At 46.3% G+C, this 14423-nt stretch overlaps 1 protein-coding gene across 3 annotated transcripts; it reads right to left on the reverse strand.

Annotated features, from left to right (window-relative positions):
- Window positions 1–1144: 1144 nt before the first annotated feature.
- Window positions 1145–12009, reverse strand: LOC123029977 (renin binding protein). Of its 3 annotated transcripts, XM_044443452.1 has the most exons (10): window positions 11748–12009; window positions 10213–10288; window positions 7591–7666; window positions 6914–7083; window positions 5983–6207; window positions 5806–5887; window positions 4896–5071; window positions 4678–4809; window positions 3166–3253; window positions 1145–1640 (listed from the first exon to the last, which is right to left on the reverse strand). In XM_044443452.1, the coding sequence occupies exons 1-10, from the start codon at window positions 11846–11848 to the stop codon at window positions 1552–1554; spliced, it is 1215 nt and encodes a 404-aa protein (XP_044299387.1). In that variant the 5' UTR covers window positions 11849–12009; the 3' UTR covers window positions 1145–1551. The 3 variants fall into 3 exon arrangements, with proteins under 3 accessions (XP_044299387.1, XP_044299388.1, XP_044299389.1); XM_044443453.1 differs by lacking the exon at window positions 6914–7083 and having other exon boundaries at window positions 5983–6203; XM_044443454.1 differs by lacking the exons at window positions 10213–10288; window positions 11748–12009 and adding an exon at window positions 8111–8334.
- Window positions 12010–14423: the final 2414 nt, after the last annotated feature.

Consider the following 14423-nt stretch of genomic DNA (forward strand, 5'->3'; position numbering starts at 1 on the left):
GCTTTTCCTACCACGCTAACCTCCAGCTGTATTGAATCAGAAGCCCAACCTGACAACTGCCCATCCCTGCAAAGCAATTTGTAGTCTGAAACATCATGAGGTTGTCAGGATGGAGGTGACTGGCCTAAATTGCGGCAATTCAAGGACAAAAAGCATATCTCACACACTGCCTACTGAACCCTGTATGATATCCCAGCAAAGCTATGAGGTGGCAGAGAACGAAGACTAGCCAGGTTAGATAGATTGATCATGTCATTTCATTAAATCCTGGCGGTGGGTTTTAAATACAAAAACTAAGGTATTATATAGCTCTCTATCAACCTTTAAAACGTATGGGACTCTTGCAAAACGATTGCAGCAGGGTGAGGGGAGTAGAACTGTTTGTAGAATTATATGATCAAAAAGTGATAGCTTATGCAAAAACAAAACCAAGTCTGCGGTTTTTGCTTTCCCTAAAATTAGGAAGTGACTTGGAACAGATAGCTAGGTTACAAATAGGCTAAGATGATAAATCTACAAGCTACATTTCAGGCTAGAGATGTAAGATTGGAAACTAGATTAGCTAGAAGCTTTTCTCAGAACTCAGACACAACTTTAAGTCCATGTCTAATAGCTATATCCTCTACAAACACTAGATCTGCACCTTCAGAACACCCCTTTCCTTGTGTCTTCGCTAAAGCTTTTTTTTTTAAATGTAGCTGCTAAATAGCTTTGAATTCATGATTATTTGGGCCACTTAGCAGTGTGAGCTTTAGTAAGAACACCTACAATTCTTGCCCATACCCAGAGCACAAATTTCCAAGGAAGGGAGAGAAATATAGAAAGCAAGGATCAGCCCAAAGTTAACTGGTTCCTCTGTTTCATACAATGTGAACACACATTTCTTGCTTGACTATAATGAAGATAAAGACTGCAGTCTGGTGTGGCATAAGCCAGATAGGTTTTGTTCCTTCAGTGAAACTAGGCCTTTATTACAACCTTGGAAGTCATTTCCTAGTAGATTCCCTTTCTCCTAAATTTTATTTCTTTATAGTTTTTATATACCGTCCCAATACTAACATCTTGGGACAGTTTACAACAAGCACACTTAAAATAAGATTAAAAATGGTAAATAAAAGAAAAACATAAAAAGTAGATTCAGCACTGTTTTCCATTCTGCATTTTTTTACACTGATTATTTCATAGATCCAGAAGAAGGGGCAGGTGGTAGGCAGAGGGTAGGGAGAGTGCAAGTAGCAAAGGCCCCATAACTAGAGTGAGAATGAGGGCATTAAAAAAATTCACCTGCCCATCATTACAGAACCACAATACTGTTAACTACCACTCTGCTCTTGTAAGCCTAAGTCCAGCTGTACAGTAAACTTGTTCTAAATGGTGCTGCCAAAACAAGAAGTCGAAAGATGGCTGTTGGAACTGAAATGAGAAGTGAAGGAAAGGATGTTCTTCAGTTTTCTATCATGATTGGAGAGAAGCATGATAGGACATAAGTTCCTCAGAGGCAAAATATGGAAAAGACCTTCCCCCTGACTCAGTGTAAGTCAGGGGAACATTTCATTCCTGAATGGTAGGTTCAGTCTCCTTTATGAGCGACTCCAGAATTTCTTCACACATATAGAGAGCACGAGGGACATGGAAACAGCCTGCACAGTGAGAAATAAGAGGTTGAAAATGAGTATGAGACAGGGATTGTGGCACCCAAACAGCTTTCTTTACCCCATTTCCTAACCATAGCGCAGTGGGGTATTAGAGTGCAGAAGTCTGTGTGTCTGAAAGGGGTCAGTGGCAGAAACAGGTTCAGTATTCTCCTGAGCCCAGGATGCCACAGTGGAGGCAAGAGGGTTGGAATGTAACTTTATTAACTGAAATATGAACGGGTTCACTTGTACCAGAAAGAGGCTTCTGCCAGACTCAGACCTGCTAAGCATGCTCTGGGAATTGCTCGTAAGGCAACAGGAATATGTACTGTGGGGGCAAAGTGAGGCAGCCATTTTGGACAGCAGACATGTGATACCATCCAGGGCAGTTACTTATTTTAGTGAGGCTTGCCAGAATTTTTGTGCAGCCTGTTGTGGTAGGTACTGATGACACACATCTTGGATATTCTCTCTCCGGCCCTCAAATGTCTGGACTGTAGTTCCCACCCTGGGCCTGAATCTAGTTAAACTGCATTTTATCAGCTGAGAGGTATTCAATCCCTTGAGGAGAAAGTCATTCTCTTCTGTAAAATGCCCCAATCAGTTCTATTGTAATACAACAATCAGACTTTATGGCATCTGCAAAATAGAGACTAAGCCTGTAATTCAGTTAAGAAACCTTCGTTGATTAAAGTCAGAAATTAATTTGAATGTAAATAAAATAAATTTTTGGAATAAAGGTGAACATAGGTGTTCCATTAGAAAAGAGGCATTCTTGAGTCCTGGTGTCTTAGAAGAGGCTGCCTGCCTTCCTTATCTTTTATAACCAACTGCATTCTAAATAATTAGCCTTTAAAAAAATGAACTGAAAAATGAAATCAGGGGCACTTTGTTGTCTGTGAAAAGGGCTTAGCTCAACTAATTTAACCAAACACCTAACATTTGCAGCCTTCATGGGAATATTAAAATGGTCCTTCACTACTTGTCAACAGCCTTTGCATATTCATACTACTATAGAAGTAACTACATTTTAAAGCAGGAGTGGGAAACATAGTCTGGGAGCCAAATTCCAGGGAAAAACTCTCCAGAACTGCATGCCTGTGAAGAGTGAAAAGCAAAAGCAGCACAGTCAAAGGCAAAAGGGGTAAGACCAGAATACCATTATATTGTAGCTTAAAGCTCTTACTACCACTGGTTGAGCCTTAGGAAGGCAATCCAGCTTTTCTGAATAGATTAAGAAAACTACAGGTATATTCCATTTTTCTTCAAAAAGGAAAATTCAGTACCAGAAGTAAAGAAAGCGATCTTGGATAGAGATCTCTTCCCTGCCCACTTTGCCCTAAAAGCCTACACTTCTAACTCTGTGCTTTGCATACATACTTTGCAAGTGTTTCAGAGGCACTCTTGCGTGTTATTACTTTTTGAGTTCTAAAGCTGAGCCCTGATAAAAGCAGACTCTTCCTTCAATGAAATCCTATTTCACTTGCATCCACCTGTATCAGTAACTAGCCATCTCTCCTATGGTTTTCACCTTTAAATGGCCCTCCTTTGATTGTGAGAGCCACCTTGCCTTCCTGGGTTAAGTAGCCAAACCATTCGCCTGTCTCCGGGTCGTGGAACTAAGGGGGGGAAAAAACAACCATGTAAGTATCAGAATGTGAGAGACTTTACAGGGTGGTAATATGGAACCAGAAAGCCAGTGTGATGTGGAGAATGCAGGGCACTGGGTTTTGATCATGAGGATCAAAGCTCAAGTTCAAGGATATAGCCCTTGTGTGAGTCAGTATGCCTCAGCACAGCCTTCACTAACAGGATACCCCGCCCCCCGCCCCAATTGAGCTGAAACTCCCTTTGGAGTTGAAGTTCAACTCAGATGGATTGTGCCTGGCTGGAGGAGACCATTTCAGCCTAAACTGGCACCTAGGTTACAACGATAACATGTAAAAATTCCATGTAGATTATTCTGACCGCAGAATAATCCAAGAGGCCCAATGCATAGGATTCTCATTCCCCTCATCATTCTCAACTCCTGCCCTCTGCATTACATTTTTTACTATTATATACACCAAAACTAAACTTTTGCAGGGGTATGAGTAAAGTCTGATACAATTGACAGGTTCTGATAAAACAGGAATTCAAAACTGAGAGGCTATATCTTTGGCTAATAATAACAACATTCAGTGTTGCAGATGGGCACGCTATTTGCTTACCACCTGAAGATAACTAACTATATTGGGAGCCAGTGTGGTGCAGTGGTTAAGAGCATGGGACTGGGACTCGGACGATCTGGGTTCTAGTCCCCGCTCAGCCATGGGGCCAACTGGGTGACTTTGGGCCAGTCGCAGACTCTCAGCCCAACCTACCTCACAGGGTTGTTGTTCTGGGGATAAGATGGAGGAGGAGAATGATGTAAGCTGCCTTGAGCCCTTTGTAGGAAAAGGCAGGGTATAAATTGATAAATAAATAAATGATACTAGATAGTTATGCAGACTTTAGATTTCTGAAGTCCCTCTCACAAGCTTGAAAGGTCACCTAATATTCCTATGAACATCAAAAACTGCCCTCTGCTTAATGCTCTATCTTGATGGGCAGTGGCAACAGCAAGCCAGGGCTGCAGGCAAGAATCTTTCCCAGCCCTACAGGCCTGTTAGAAGGAATGCCAGGGACTGCACCTAGGGTCTTCTGTCTGAAAAATGGGGTGTGATGTGGTGTGTGTGGTAGTTAATAGCACAAGACTGGGACTCAGGCAATCTGGGTTCTAGTCTCCACTCAGCCATGGAGTCAACTGTGACTTTGGGCCAGTCAAAGACTCAGACCGGCCCACCTGACAGGGTTGTTGTGGGGATAAAATTGAAAGCAGGAGTTAGTTGCCACTCAGCCACTCTGAGTTAGTTATAAGAAAAAAGTGGGATATAAATCTAATAAATATAGTCTCCTGCCAGGATATGTCTCCTGCCTGAATGTTATCTCCCTACCTCAAAGCCACCTCTCCCACAAGCACAGATACATCCCATGATTCTCAGTGCCCAGCCTTCAAACATACCTTGGCAAAGGTGTATTTTGCCACCTGGTCAAACAGCTCCAGGAGCTCCTGATCTCGCGTCTCAGCAAAACCCATCAGGAATGCAATCATGGCCTCTGTATGTGGCCACCAAAGCTTCATTTTCCACTCTAGCTGAAGAAGAAAATGGGAAAATTTGAGAAACAGAAGATCTCTCTCTCTCTCGATCTCTCTCTCTCCCTCCCCCCCTCCCGCCCCACCTGTGTGGGGCAGAGCCCATCGACATCCTGAAAGGCGAAGAGCCCTTCCTGTTCAGGGTCCCAGCCTGAACGGAATGGCTGCTTGATGAACTTCTCCACCACCTGTGACAGAAGGGCCGAGTTACGCTGGCGCTGAGCATGACGGAGCAGAAACCAGCCTGCTTCAAGTGCATGGCCTTGAAATGAAAACAGAAGGAAAGGGACATTGAAGATCACCCAGCAGTTCAGGCTACAAGTTGTCCCCAGCTCCTGAGTAGAAACATGGGTGTTCAAAGTTGTGGCCTCCTAGCACTTTCGGAGTAGACAATTCAGAGAGGTGCAGTGGTTAGAGTGCTAGATTTGGATTCAGGAGATCTCAGTTCTAGTCTCCACTCAGCCATGATGCTCAGTTGATGACTTGGACCCAGTCACTCACTCTCAGCCTAATCTATTTCACGGGAATGAGAGTAAAATGGAGAAGAGAAGAACTGTGCAAGATGCCTTGAGTTCCTTGCCAGATGTAAAAAGTGGCACATGGGTGCAATAAATAAATCTAATTGTTCCAGTGATCTCTTACCACTGGCCATACTGGCTAGGGCAGATGGAGTCACATGCTAAAACATCAGGAAGGCCATCCAGCACTCACCCCTGCAACAAAGCTTATTCTGTCTTCCCCCGATGCTATAGGGGCTGGGATTCAGGTTCTGTCCTGGGGTGAGTTAAAGTCTATTAGCAGAATAAAATCAATATGCACTGAATTCTCTGAATATTAAATTTGCTGTATAAGACATAAAATTCTGCACTTGTGTGCATCCAAGGCACATACAATTTTGAATTAATTTCTCATTAGGTTGCATGTTTAATTAAATTTCCATATTGCTCAACAGCCACAGCTCTAGGTTTGTATCCTGGCTTCTGACTGCCATCTTACCAGGATTCTGTTGTCTTCCCAGGCAACCTGGCAGTTCCTTGCCATCTTCAGAAACATTCTCCAACACAGCAGTGCCACTCCTCTGCACAGACGTAAGACACAAGGGGTACATAATGCAGGCTGCACACAGGGAAAACCAGACAGAGGAGTGCAGGGCTGGCATTCCCGCCCCTGTACCTGCACGTGCATGAGTATTCGCTGAGCAGACCAGCTTCCCAGCTCGCTGAAGCGGCTTGCAGTTTCTGCGTCTCCTTCGGACAGCTGGTCCACCAGGTTGAGGAGCATCATGGGAACAGCCATCGTGTCATGGAGGACTGCTCCGGCTAGCTGTGGCCGTCCCAGCTCAGAGGGATCTTCCCTAACCCAGTGCACAATGGCTTCCATCATCTTCAGGGCTTCTGTCTGTGAACAGGAAGACTGTCACAGCACAAGAGGCCTGTCCCTTTGAACCCACAAGTTGCCCACATCTCTGTGTACAGGCACACCTGCAGCTGCCCAGCCTGCAGGGACGATTAGCAGCAGCCTCCATACCAGGTCACCACTTTGGGCAAGTGTCAGCGGAGCAGGCAAACAGGCTTAGACTTCCAAGAGACCTCTTCCCTTTCCCGAGCACACTCATTCCCCATCTCCTTTAGGCTTCCCCAGCATGGTGCCCTCCAGATGTTCTGGGCTTCTATGCTCATCAGCCCCAGTCAGCCTGGTCAATGTTCTGGAATGCTGGGAGGCCAAAACGCATGGAGGGCACCGGGTCGGGGAAGGCAGGCCGGGTTCTATCAACAGAACCCCGGTAACCATGGAGACAGGAAGGCCATCCCCAGCTGCAGCACCATGAGGTAATGAGCCCGCCTCTCCCCTTTGGCCCAAACCCGCTAATGATGCAGGAACCCTTTAGGGGAAAGTGTTTTTGACAAGCTAATGGAGCAGGATGTGGGGGGAGAGGGCCATTATTCCCCCAGGGCTGCCTTGCCAGTTGGTGCCCTCCAGACACTTTTCTTTCAGCTCTCATCAGCCTCAGCCAGTGTGTGTACTCCAAAACATCTGGAGGGCTCCAGGTTGGGGAAGGCTGGCCCAGAAGGATGTTGCTACCCTCTGGCTCTCCTAGCCTCACCTGGTAATGGGATTCCCCTGTTGCTCGTCCAAGTTCATCCAGCCCAAGCACATAGAAGCACTCGCTAAAAATGGTGCGCTGGATTTTCACAGGGCGCCCGTCACGGGTTAGCACAAAGGCACACTTCTGGGAAGGGGTGATGCGTGCGTGCCGGAGCAAGAAATCCCCACCTGAGGGAAAGAAGCAGGGTCACTGCCCTGATTTCTCCCTGTTACTGGCACCCAGTGCTCAAATTGGCCTTCCTCATCCATTTTTATTGCCTGCTTCTCCAACAGTCACCCAGGCACAGGAGTGAGGACAAATCTCTTTGCCTCTGCCATGAACACAACAGTCAGCCTTATGCAAAATAAGTCTATTTCAGCCTCACTCAGGACGCTGCTGGCCTGCCTTATAGGGTTGGTGTAACAATTAGTGAATGGCTAGAAAATTATTACTATCATAATAGATGCCAGTGCTGCTAATAACATAATTTTATATTCACAATATTATATAATACCTGTTCGTTCATTTGGGGGGTCTACCTCCACGGCCATTCCAAAACATCAGAACTTGCTAAATTTTCTCTATCCCCTCTCCCTGTCTCAATGTACACATCAAAAGAGTCCACCAACCAGTACCTTCCCCTTGCCTGCATCCCCAATCCTCACTGCTTGCATACATAAGGTGAAGAAAATTACCTGCTCGGGCAGCCTGCAGGAGTTCGGGGCGCCTGAATCTTGGTAGCTTTCGATACAACCGACTGTACATCCACACCTGGTAAGGAAGGAAATGGAGGGAACAAACTGAGCTCTTGCTTAAGCCACGTACAGAGAACCTTTTTGTTATGAAAGGCTGTTGGCAACAGGAAGAGTCAGTTGGATTCTCCACAGCCAATGGTGGGTAGAGCCAAATCCAAAAGTAGGCAGAGCTTGCAGGACTGCATAAGTTCACAGTTCACAGTGACCTGGTTCACATGACACAGCGATCCACCATTGTGGCTTGTTTGTCATGTTGTCCATACCCACACCAATTTTCTCATGGTGCCTTGTTTCTTTCCCAAAAAAACAGTCTGGGTATTCATGACATTTAGTAGGGTTTTTTTCATCCCTGGTGGCTTGGCCATATCCTCTGAACCTGGATAACCACCTCTACTGTGGGTTTTGGGTCACAGCAAATTGCTTGGTAAGAGGAGCAAAAATAATCCCTCGCTGAACTCACCTGAGCTATAGCCAGTGAGAGCTGCTCCACTCATGCCCAAGAGGTATGGGGGTGACCATCTCCAACTTGCTGCCTGTCCCCTCACCTGCCGGGAACTGGAATCCTCCTTGGCTTACTGCAGCTTCTCCCCACTTTTTCCCTGATGATTGGGTTCTGCAATCTTCATTTTGACAGCCACTGACAGCTCCTCCAATGTGTACGATTGGCATACCAGAAGCAGTCACTGGTTTGCCACCCCCTTTTTTGCACCCCAATTATGCACAGATCATTTTGTTAATTTATTTTTATAAATTAGGCAGAATTGCACAATTCTGAGGGTGCAGATATGTTCGCTTCCAGGGTGCAAACCTAGGAAGCCTCCCCTAGGTAATGTCCTGGTGAGCACCTACTATGAGAATGCAGAAAGTATCAACCATGGGCATTGACACAGAGGGGCTCCCAACAGTGTCTGTTCACTTTGCTTTGTCTGGAACGCTGTCAAAAGGCAATCTGTCAGTTCAGGATAAGTGATGCTTGCCCCCAAAAAGAAGATAGATTTATCCCCCCTATGACATTGGCATCCCCATTTTTCTAAATTTGTGTTCCTCTGGTAGATCTAAGTACCCCCAAGTGAGACTTAGGATGATAGAAAAGTACAGCTCACTCCCCTTTCACCTGAGCCTGGAGGTTTTACAGCTATGACTCAAAAGTCTAGTTCCTTCTAAAAGCTTTTTTTAAAAGCTATGTTCCCCATTTCAAAAAAAAATCTACATTTATGTGCCATTTCATACACTAACCCCATCCAGCTTTCTGCTATCCCACATGAAATTAGGCTGAAGGCTAGAGGTTTCCCACTCATACTTAACTCCGGTCTATATCTGTCATTAATGATCAATGCAGGGCACTGATGGAAGGGCTCTAGGTTTGCAGGATCAACACACTGCACACACATGTGCATGTATTTAACTAAAATCTTGAGATCCACCAATCATAGCATAGTGCAAAAGGTATATATATTGAAATTAAAGAACTCTGAACTGGTTTAGTGCCAAAACTAAACAAGGTTCAGAGTCCTCCCACACAACAATCTACTCCTGGTAACTCAAAGTTTTCTCCATTCCAGCAGTATTGTTTAGAGTGGGGTGGGGTAGAGTCATTTTCTTGCTGCTATTGTGAAACAATTGTGAGCCAGCAGTCCTTGATGACCTAATGCAAGTTCCCCAGAGAACTTCTAAAGGAACTTCTAGGAGGTATAACTCAAACACAAGCCAAGCAAGCCTTTTCCCTTAATCCCAGGCATGGTAGGTCAGGGCTTTGTAGTGCCAAGGGAAGGCATTCTGCACATGCTCAGAGAGACTTGTGTCATATATTTAGAAACATAGAAACATAGAAAACAGAGCGAGTCAGAAGGGGTCTCCCGGGCCATCTAGTCTGACCTCCGGCACCAGCCGGCTCCACTCACGACATGCCCACCATGTGGATGTCCAGCCTATCCTTGAACACCCGCACCGATGGGGCCTCAACGACCTCTCCTGGAAGCCCATTCCACACCCTCGGGGTCCTGACTGTCAGGAAGTGCTTCCTGGCATCCAAACGGAACCTTGGCTCCCTGAGCTTTGCTCCGTTGGAGCACGTCCTGCCTTCCTCTGCAGGGAAGAACAGGCCTCTACCCATCTCCATGTGACATCCCCTCACATACCTGTATGTCACCAACATATCCCCTCTGAGTCTCCTCTTCTCCAGGCTGAAGAGACCCAGTTCCCTCAGTCTCACCTCATATGGCATCGCCTGCAAACCGGCCACCAACCTTGTGGCCCTACGCTGCACTGACTCTAACCTGGCTATATCCTTTCTGTAATTAGGGGCACAAAACTGAACACAATACTCCAGTTGTGGGCACATTTTATTTCACTTAATCCAAGGCTCAAGTACAAACACTGAAACCAGGTTCTGAGGCTAATCCCAAACCTACGCAGACTCGAGGCAAGACTCGAGTCTCTCTGAAGGAACTTGTTTAACTGAGCAACCAACCCTCATCAGCAGGTTATTCCCCAACCATGGAATAGGGATAATGACTACAAATACAAAAGCGTTCCTAAGATTGCTGCTGCTGGCATCCCCACCTGCCTTCCTTGCAACCAGATGTATTTCAAGTCATCATAAACTTTCCCATCCTGGCCCAGACATGTAAAGAACCCCCTGAAGAAAAAGAAAAGGCAGCAGTTAGAACCAGAAGGGGTTTGGACTGGGATTTCTTTCATTCCTGGCTATGCTGACTGGGGCAGGTAGGAGTTGCAAGTCAAAACATGCAGAGGGCCAGAAGTACCCTCTCCTGCTTAGGAGAAACTGGGAGAGAGATGGGAGAATGACAAGAGAGGGATAGTAGTAGCTGGCACTCCTTACACCAGGAAGGAATGAATTCAGCCTGAGGACTGAATTCAGTTTTGAGGATGATCAGGCCTGGGGGCAGGGGGAGGGATCCCATTCCAATGGAGGGGAAAACCAAAGGCAAGAGAGGTGGGTTTCTAAATGCAAAGAACAAAACAAAACCTACCACCCCAGCATATTGTAGCTTAAAGCTCTTCCTGCCAAAAAGTACACTTTAGGAGAGGCATTTCAAGGTTTTAGAATGGGAACAAGTGCACAAAATCTGAAAAACACCAAATGACTGGCAGACAAGGGACAGGAATGGGGGCCATCTGGGGAACCATGGACAGCAAGGGCCTGACATGGTCGTGCATGGAGACCTTGTCCCTGTCTTAGAGGAAGTGGAATCTAACAGACACACCCAGAGACAAGCCATTTTTGGCACACAGTATTTTGAACATATTGTGCACTAGCCAGAGAATTTGGTTAACTGGGTGGTTTAAAAGTGCATTCATTCATTAATTCTGCAAGCCAACCAGCCTCGGATGTCAAATTTTGAGTGGCACAAAGGAAGGTCAACAGACAATGCTTATGCATAAGCCACAGGCTACTAGGAGTGTGCTGGGCTAGCTGCAGTCCTCCAGCTCTTGTCCCTAACCACTGGCCATGCCGCTGATTGTGGGTCAGGCGAACGTCATCTGGAGAGCTCCAGGTCTCCCACCCCTGCACGTGGGAAGCTCCACCAAACTGAAGAATTACCTGTATGCAGTTCCTATTTCTTTCACCAGCGTTGTGCAGGAGACCCTCCCAGTGGCTCCCAGCTGTGAGAGGCTGGGAGCACACGCCTCTGCATGTTCTGACAGAAAAAGTCCCACAACCCCCAGCATTGCCCAGCCACCACTGGGGAAAATGTCCTATTAATTCCCAGCCGTCCTTTCTGTTGAAATATGCATCAGATGGTACAGCATAAGATGCCACAGGAAGGATCCCACAAACATGCCTTACTTTTTGGAGTGGGGAAAAATTTCTTCCCATATAGCAGTGAACCATTAGCTCTCCCCAGAAGAGTTGCATTCCATTGCACAGAGTCCCCTTTCCCTACCCCAGTCTGGTCAACCTTGCTTAATGGCACCCATATCAATGCCCCAGCCTCCATATCAAAAAGAGAGCGCTTAGCTCAGCGGAGAGAGAACAGGACTCCATGCAGCTGGGCGAGCGGGGAAGCCTACATTCAGATTCCCACTCGGCTACAACACGCCCTGGAGCAGAGAGAGACAGACAGATAGTTAACCCATATTCTTCATCATGTGAATGCCGCAGCCAGAAATCCATCACGGTGTCCAGCTCTTGAGAGATCCATCCATGCCAGCTCCGTAGCGTCTGCAACTCCATTCTTGCTGCTGTCGCTGCTGCTTCGGCACAAATGCAGGGACGAGATTATTTTGGGGGTGGAGAAAGCTTTCTATCAGCTGTGTCAGCACATTCCAGGATATGACCCAGCCATGAGAAGGAAGACCTGGGGCAAGCACAGTTAAGATCTCCGGCAAAGTAACATAGTAACATGTTGCAACAGTGCGGGAATGTGAACTAAAGGCACACTTAAAAAAAAAAAAAATCTAACGAATAAGTAGGGAACTGATGGTCATATGATTTGCCCAAGTCACCTGACACTAGTCCAACCGTTCCTCCTATTGGAGAAAAGACTCTGATTTGTTAAAGTTTCGCATAGTTTTCAGACTCTAGTTAACCCTACAATTGTTGTGATCTGTTCCAGAGATTAGTAGAAGGGATCCCCCAACAACAGTGAAGGTGGCCAGATGGGAAACAGGAGAGGGCTCCTGCACCTAACAATGGTGGAGAAGGAGAAGCTTCATCTTGTGCAGCTTGCATGAATCTGCAGGGCAGAACTGCAGAAGCCCCGTCCTCAGTGCATTTGGAATTGTAAAGCATGTCCATAACTATTCACATCGAGCAGGCAGTGTTATTTTCCCCATACCGCGGGGGGGGGGGGGGGGCGAAAGAATGGGCACTTGTCTAAGGACTGAAGTGAAACTTGAACTGCTGAGACAGCAGCTGGGCCCACCTTTGAAGTGGCTGCATCAAGGGATTGAAATAAATGACCAAGAAAGGCCATTGAAATGCCACTAGTGACCAGGTAATGGATTCCCTCCCCACCCCCAGAAAAAGCCACCCAGCACCTGCCAGCATCCCAGTTAAAGTGTCCCTTCTAGAACAGAGACAGGAAACTCTGTGGCCTCTATGTGTTGACTACAACTCCCATGGGTACCAGCCAGTACAGCAAATAGCCAGGAATGATGCAAGTTATAAACCAAAACATCTCAAAGACTTCTGGCCAGTTGGATGAAAGTGGAGACTGGTGTGTGGAATTAATTATCTCAAGGTGGAATTAATTTCATATTGTTCAGAGTTCAAGGACTCCAAACATCCAAGAATTCATCTGTTTTGCTGCCAAAATCGATGTTGATCGCTTGTGAGACACATCATGGGGTGGCTCCACAGGTAGGGAGAAGAGGACATTTTGGCAGACGCAGCTTTTGTCAGCGTTGCATCATGAGAAGGTGCTCTTGCCAAATTTCTTCTTTTATACATCTATGAGTGGTACAAAACACCCACTTTCCTTTCTATTTGGGTACAGATTTCTTGCTATATGGAAGACACTTCCTCATCAAGTATCACACACACATGTATGCATGCTGTAGTGCAAGGTAAATTCTTCCATGTCTTACACAATGTCCTGTCAGTGTGGCATTGGGAACCCAGGATTTTCCACTCCCTGCAGTGTTGGCAGAGCCCCATATATTTACCCCACATGATGGCACACACGAGACACTTCTAGTGGCTCAGATGGAGAATCCAAATGATACCTTCCCACAACTTAATGTGTGGTAAAATCCTCTAGTCTAGGAAGTTCTTACAAGAAGCATTGAAATGTGAGCACAAGATCCTCATTTCATTAGATACCCCTCTGCCCACTCTGCTAATATACAAACAAAGGGAGGAAGCACCTTGGGGCAGGGGATGGTTTGCTTTTATCTTACTCGCTCAAGTGCCATGTACTGTACACACCCACCCAGTGCTGGCTGCAGGTCTTTGAGGGGCCTGGGGCAAGATACCCCTTCTGCAGGAACTCTGCTTTTTCCCCACCATTGTACCCAGCTGCTTTTGCCCCTCTTCTTTTCTTCCTTGCTACCACCTATTTGCTTAACAGCCAGGATGCACAGAGACTGTAACATCTGCCGCTCCTCCTTCTCACCACCACCACAATTGTCTGGGCCAGAGCAAGAGGCAGGTCAACAGTCAAGTTGCATTGATGAAAGCAGAGCAGCAAATCCAGGGGCTCTGCTCAGTGGGCCCTGCTGAAATGTACACCCTCAGCAGGTTCCCAGACATGCCTACCTTTGACTCATGATATAATAATGCACCTCCCATTGTTCTAGGAGTTTCGTTCCATATCCCAGATGTGCACACACATATTTACGCAGTAGAAAGAAAAATGCACCCTGTATTGGTGCAGGTGTGCTCATTTTAGTGCATCTGCAGTATTATTCCAGAAGAGAGTCCAGAGCAAGAGTTCCAGGCTCAGCACTTGCTTGGGACATTCTGCTAGAGTTGTTTGAATAAATTATTTAATCGTAATGGTAAGAATTACATAGTGGGTTAAGGCATTGTCATGCCAATATTGAAGATGGGGGGAGGGGATGAATGAGGCTGAGAAAAAAATGGCACACCTAGCAAATTGTGTGGCAGGTGCAAGCTTCCAATCAAGCATCTTCCTGTTTGAGGCTCAGTCTCATGCATGAACACTCAGAAGTAAGTGCTATTACGCCTAGACAAGTGTGCATAGTATTGTAGCCTTAGCCTCAGAAGATCCCTAATCAAGGAGTGGTAGTTGTGCAAAAGAGCTCTCGGATTGTTCTTCACCATCTGCAGTGCAAGGAGAATATCC

The sequence above is a fragment of the Varanus komodoensis genome, unplaced genomic scaffold (genome assembly GCF_004798865.1).
Source record: "Varanus komodoensis strain SLA01 unplaced genomic scaffold, ASM479886v1 scaffold42, whole genome shotgun sequence".
In the NCBI taxonomy this organism is placed as follows: Eukaryota; Metazoa; Chordata; class Lepidosauria; order Squamata; family Varanidae; genus Varanus; species Varanus komodoensis.